The 5,320-nt window shown below is 38.3% G+C and overlaps 1 protein-coding gene across 1 annotated transcript; it reads left to right on the forward strand.

Annotated features, from left to right (window-relative positions):
• Positions 1 to 69: 69 nt before the first annotated feature.
• On the forward strand, positions 70 to 3,826 carry LOC135246696 (intestinal mucin-like protein). The gene is made up of 7 exons (XM_064320028.1): positions 70 to 217; positions 516 to 638; positions 1,039 to 1,137; positions 1,677 to 1,805; positions 2,106 to 2,145; positions 3,053 to 3,173; positions 3,389 to 3,826. The coding sequence occupies exons 1-7, from the start codon at positions 158 to 160 to the stop codon at positions 3,591 to 3,593; spliced, it is 777 nt and encodes a 258-aa protein (XP_064176098.1). The 5' UTR covers positions 70 to 157; the 3' UTR covers positions 3,594 to 3,826.
• The last annotated feature ends 1,494 nt before the right edge of the window (positions 3,827 to 5,320 follow it).

A 5,320-nucleotide genomic window follows, 5' to 3' on the forward strand; every position in this document is an offset into this window, starting at 1 on the left:
TATTTTAATATACAGCATAGAAATATTTACATATGTTACTATCAAATACAAAAGCAGTTATGAGTGACAACATTGCTAGCACTCTGTAGATCTACTTGCTAGGAAGGCTGCTTGGATGAATCATAGCATTTGTGTTTTTTATTGAGCTGATTTCACCATGTTTCCTCTCTCTGCAGAGCCCAAGCCTGTCTGTGTCTACAATAAAACAGAATATCAGGTGAGAATCCATTATTTGAAATTGTATAATGTATATAATTAATGTATAATGTAAACATTATGTACAAATTATTAACATAAAAAATTCTAAACATAAAATAAATAAATATGTTCAGATGTCTGAGGTATGCTTGTGGTTAGAGTGAGCATATGCTCATATTGGTCATCTCTGTTAAAGTGTGGAGGTGTGCATATTGATGGTCTCGCTGAAAGAGAGTATGTATGTATACTGGTTGCATCGGGCTGCATTCTCCTCTGTCCCAGGGGTTTAACTGCACCTCTGTTGTGTTCTATTGCAGCCAGGAGCAGTTGTTCCCTCAGACAAGTGCGAGGATTGCAAATGTGGCTCCACTGTAGATCCGGACACTAAACTCCATTCTGTCGAGTGCACCCCAGTGAAGTGTGATGAGAGCTGCAAGCTGGTAGGTACCAAGGTTCACACAGTGCAAGAGTGCCTAAAAACTGATGTGAAGGATGTGTTAAAAAAACATCTTCACCTTTCATTTTCAACTGGGCCTTTGCATTGAAGAAATTCCCAGCATGTCACAATAGATGCATAAATAAATTTCTTTCTAAACTTAATTCCATAACACATTTGTTGCCTGTCCGAATTCGTTTTCAGCTGAGAAGTTGCCTTTGACAGGAATCCACTGAACCAATTAACTTATTTTTAATTGGTGCAGTGGATTACTTATTATTGCTGATAACTCTACAAACAATTTGGCAGTGCTGTTCTTTTTGAACCTCACCAATTCATCATTTTTGTGTTGAACAGACTTGGGTTTTTGACTGTGTGTTTTTTTGTGTGCAAATCTCCTGCAGGGCTCTGAATACGAGGCTGTGCCCGGTGAGTGTTGTGGCAAGTGTGTGGAGAAGAACTGTGTTGTTATGTTACCTGGCAACACAACACAAATCCTTGAGGTGAATGACCAATTCTTACACCAATGTACAAATCATACAAAATCAGCGATTTTCCATATTGGCTTCTTAAAGAGAGCCATCTCTTATTGGTTTTGCTTGTTGGGTGTTCCCCTTGAAAAAGGGATCATTTCTTTTGATTGGTTCAGTTTATTGTTGATATCCGGTTTAACAGAATTCTGTAATCTCAAAAAGTGCATGCTTTTCTTCTATCTGACTGCTTATCAGATGCCTACTCATGTATGTATAATAAAATTAATTAATTATTCATGACATTAATGAAATTGGCCAATGGAAGTGAGTTGGTTGTTGGGTATAGCTGTCTGAGCACTTTCGACAGCAACAGCTGAAATCACATTTACAGCTGATCACTTTCTGTATGACTGCAGACATTTCTAAATGTAAAATACATCTATTATCATTTAACGTGTAGTCTGATTTTGCATTGCCATATAGTTGCAGTTACGTAGGATTTTGAGATAGTAGTCAAATTTTTACATTTTTACTGCACACTCAGAGGCTAACTATTTTCCATCTCACAGCCCGGCCAGATCTGGACACCTCCAAATGACAAGTGTTCAAAGTACAAATGTGAGAAGATAGAGGATCAGCTGGTTCCTGTTGAAGTGAAAATGGTCTGCCCTGAATTCAACCCAGAGAACTGCATTCCTGTGAGTTTCAAATCAGTAGCAAGGCCCTGATATCATGTGAAAGCAGATGGTGCAAAGGAATTTCCCAGAGCAGTTTTCCAGAAACAAACTATTGATAAATTACCGAGCTTATAACAAATAACTTATTAACAATCTCGGAATTTTCAGTATTCATAGTATCAATATCCATAATAAAAGTAATTTTCTTCAGCATAGAAATTCCTATAAAAATGAAGTTGCCACAAGTATTATGTATTAAAGAGCAACTGAAAATCCCTGTCAGCGCAAAGTCATTGTAATCATACCTGTATTTTACCACAGGGCACTGAAAAAACTGATGAAGATGGATGTTGCGAAACCTGTAAGTAACAAAATTATTCATTATCTTTGTTTCAATCTGACATAACTTTTGTCAACAAATTCCTACCACATACAGTGAACATCATAATTTTTGGGACAAATACATTATTTTTTGCTGGACCGCGGGGCCAGCCCAACAAACGCTAATGTCTGTGAATGAGTGAGTGACTGAGTGAGTGAGTGATGAAGTTACACCATCGGTCGGCCGGATCACGTTTGTTAGGTCCAGCCATATACTAGGTTTTAACCTGGTCTTGTTTTAACTGATGTGGCTGTACTCCACAATTTTAATTGTAATCAAACAATTCACTTGTGGTTAAAGTACACATTCTGGCTGAAAAATAAGAAACAGAAACAGTCAGAGACATAGGCCAAACCTTAGGCTAACCAAAACCAACTGTTTGGAACATCATTGAGATGAAAGAGAGCCCTGGTGAGCTCAGAAATAGCAAAAAAGCCAGGCAAGGGCCACTAGTGGTGAATGTTTTTATGTTTGGCTATCCAACTAGCAGCCAGCGCCTGTGGATCACACTGCACTGTTTGGGTTTAGGTTTTAGTCAGAGGTGTAGCAAAGGTGTGATAGTGCACTAGCTGATCAAGACTCTTCATATTCCCTTTAAATGAGCAGTTGTGTCCCTCACACATATTTCCTTTATTTGTACAGTAGCCACATTCACTGTCTAATTTGACTTTCCACAATGCCCATCTTGTGAGTTTGATTAAATGTTCCTTGAAATTACCAAATGGCCTTATACACTGACATATGTTATAAATGAGGCATGAATAAGTGTTCTTGTGGTACACATACGTCCCTGTGATATAAAATTTTGTATAATGGAATGTCTTCAGTAGAAATTGTCTTACACATGGCCACTTTTATTGACCTGTAACTCACTTACCTTCATCAGGTACTTCACATCAGGACTGCAAAGTCATGAAGAACAGCACTCACCTGGAGAAAAACGGCTGCAAGACCACAGAGCCTGTGGAAGTCAACTCCTGCGAAGGCAACTGCGCAACCTCCTCCATGTAAGTTCCACACCTGAATGGAGTATAAATTTCAGTAAAAAGCAGATGAAAAGATCCCCCAACTTTCAGAAATGTGCTTTACTAATAAACCAACGGCCGTTTATTTCTTTTGACAAATCATGATCTTGCAGGTGCAGCTTCAATGGGAGATGTTGAATCAAGTCAACTGAAATTATGAAAACGGAATGTTTTCCTTTACTTTCTCCTATTTCCAGGTACTCTGTGGAGGCTAATTCTATGGTTCACGCATGCTCCTGTTGTCAAGAGATGTCCACAAGCAGCAAGGAGGTGGAGATGGCCTGCCCAGATGGGACAAAGATCAGCTACACCTACACTTACGTTGAAACATGTGGCTGCAAGCCCTTGGAGTGCCCTGAGGAAAAATCTTCCCAGAAAGTATCACGGCGAAGGCGTCGATGAACCAACGGGCAGATTCATGGCCGCCACTCCTCTGATGATCATTCCTCGGGTTGACCGTATAAAGACTATACAATTCTCCCAATAGAAAAATGTTAGGGAGAAAATAGGGGGATTATCACTGCATTATAGTGTCTATCTTAGCTTTAACCGTTTATAGAATATAGCTGCTTATAGAAGAGTGTTTCTGTTCTTACCTGTATTAACCTCTTAATAAACTGTAGCAACTAAACTGAGCTCTGATTCTGTGATTCTCTAAAGGGACAGCTTTATGTCAAGTTGTTCAAAGATCTACCTACAGCGTCTCTACCTAGGACTAACACCTGCAACCTGAGTACAAGAGTACTAACTGGTCACAATTTTGTACTGAAATTCCACCATATCGATAATTGTAGTGGGAAACATCAAATGGCCCCTGAAGGATTTCAAACTCATAATCCACGGTTTTCAAAAGTAGCCCAATGTTCCTAAGCCCCCGGGGTGCTGCTTGTGTGTTGGGAACTGTAACATTAGCTGGTGAGCAAGTTTATTATACATATTTTGAGATATTACTTGGCTCACATAAAATCCAGTAGATAAGGCACTGGTTTTATAGCTGTTTTATTTCAATGAATACAGAACCACTGTAATACTGTATAAACCTCAGTTGTGGACTGTCCAATCGACCGAACAGGCCATGAAACCAGAAGGAGCAAAAGTTATGCTTTTCAAGCACCTTATTAAATAATACATTAATCTCTTTGTCATTATCACTCATACAAAGGGTGAGCAACAACCAGAAAGAAGTCATACTTTCTATCAACAGGAAGATAGAAATACACTTCCCCATCTATAACTCTGTCTTACATTTAAAATTTTGATCTTTGATTTGATTTACAATTTTGATCTTAAAGTATGACTTACGCAGAAAACCACGTATAAGTAGTTATTTATAAAACCTTACTTTGACGTGGAAATGATCTTATCTCTATGCAAAGTCTAGACTTGACATAAGTTATTTTCCTGCTGGTTATGTAGGGGTATTGCAGTTTTGGACGCATATGCGTCCAAGCCTGTGGTGAACTTTGCATTAGCTTTATGAACAATTTGATAGGAATTATCAATTAAAGGTGTGAGGAATTAATTGTCAGACACAAGGTGTTTTGAATTAAAAACAGGATGCGATGTTCTATAAATAGTGTCAAATTAGAAAAAAGTAACCATGGCTGTTCTTGCGTTATTGGAAGACATTGAAAACCATGCTTTTAGAAGGGAGAGAGTTTTCAGAGAACGGAATGACTTTTTTGTGCAAAAAAATGTGCTTTTCTCTTTTGGTCCCTAGTCTAGTTTTGTGCCCTAGTCTCCCCTACAGTATATTTTAAACTATGGTGTTTTTAGTCAGTCAATTAGCGACACCTAGTGGGGTTGGCAGTAATTTGAGTTGAAGCTTGATCCACCAAAGTAGCACTTCACTAAAATGCAGGGGGTGCCTAACGCCTATTATGGGGTCAGTGTTTTTCCAAAACCCAAGTCATATAGCCTTGTAGACCTACACACATGCTGTCCCTGAGTGGCTGGCTAAATAGCATGATGTCGCTCCACTGATAGCCAACCACAACACAACAGCCTAAATTATTTATTTTAATTTTTCTTTTTTTTCATTCATTCATCTATTTTCTTATATATCCATTTCGAAATTAATAATTTACAATAATAAAAAGTATTCCCACATCTATTTTCAATTCATTCAT

The sequence above is a fragment of the Anguilla rostrata genome, unplaced genomic scaffold (genome assembly GCF_018555375.3).
Source record: "Anguilla rostrata isolate EN2019 unplaced genomic scaffold, ASM1855537v3 scaf0735, whole genome shotgun sequence".
NCBI classification, from domain to species: Eukaryota; Metazoa; Chordata; class Actinopteri; order Anguilliformes; family Anguillidae; genus Anguilla; species Anguilla rostrata.

Bases quoted from the DNA above. Each gene is read 5' to 3' on its own strand.
- LOC135246696 (XM_064320028.1), top strand. From the start codon at position 158: ATGTTTCCTCTCTCTGCAGAGCCCAAGCCTGTCTGTGTCTACAATAAA. The intron at 1,138-1,676 runs GTGAATGACCAA...TCCATCTCACAG, and splicing joins ACACAACACAAATCCTTGAG to CCCGGCCAGATCTGGACACC. The intron at 2,146-3,052 runs GTAAGTAACAAA...TACCTTCATCAG, and splicing joins AGATGGATGTTGCGAAACCT to GTACTTCACATCAGGACTGC.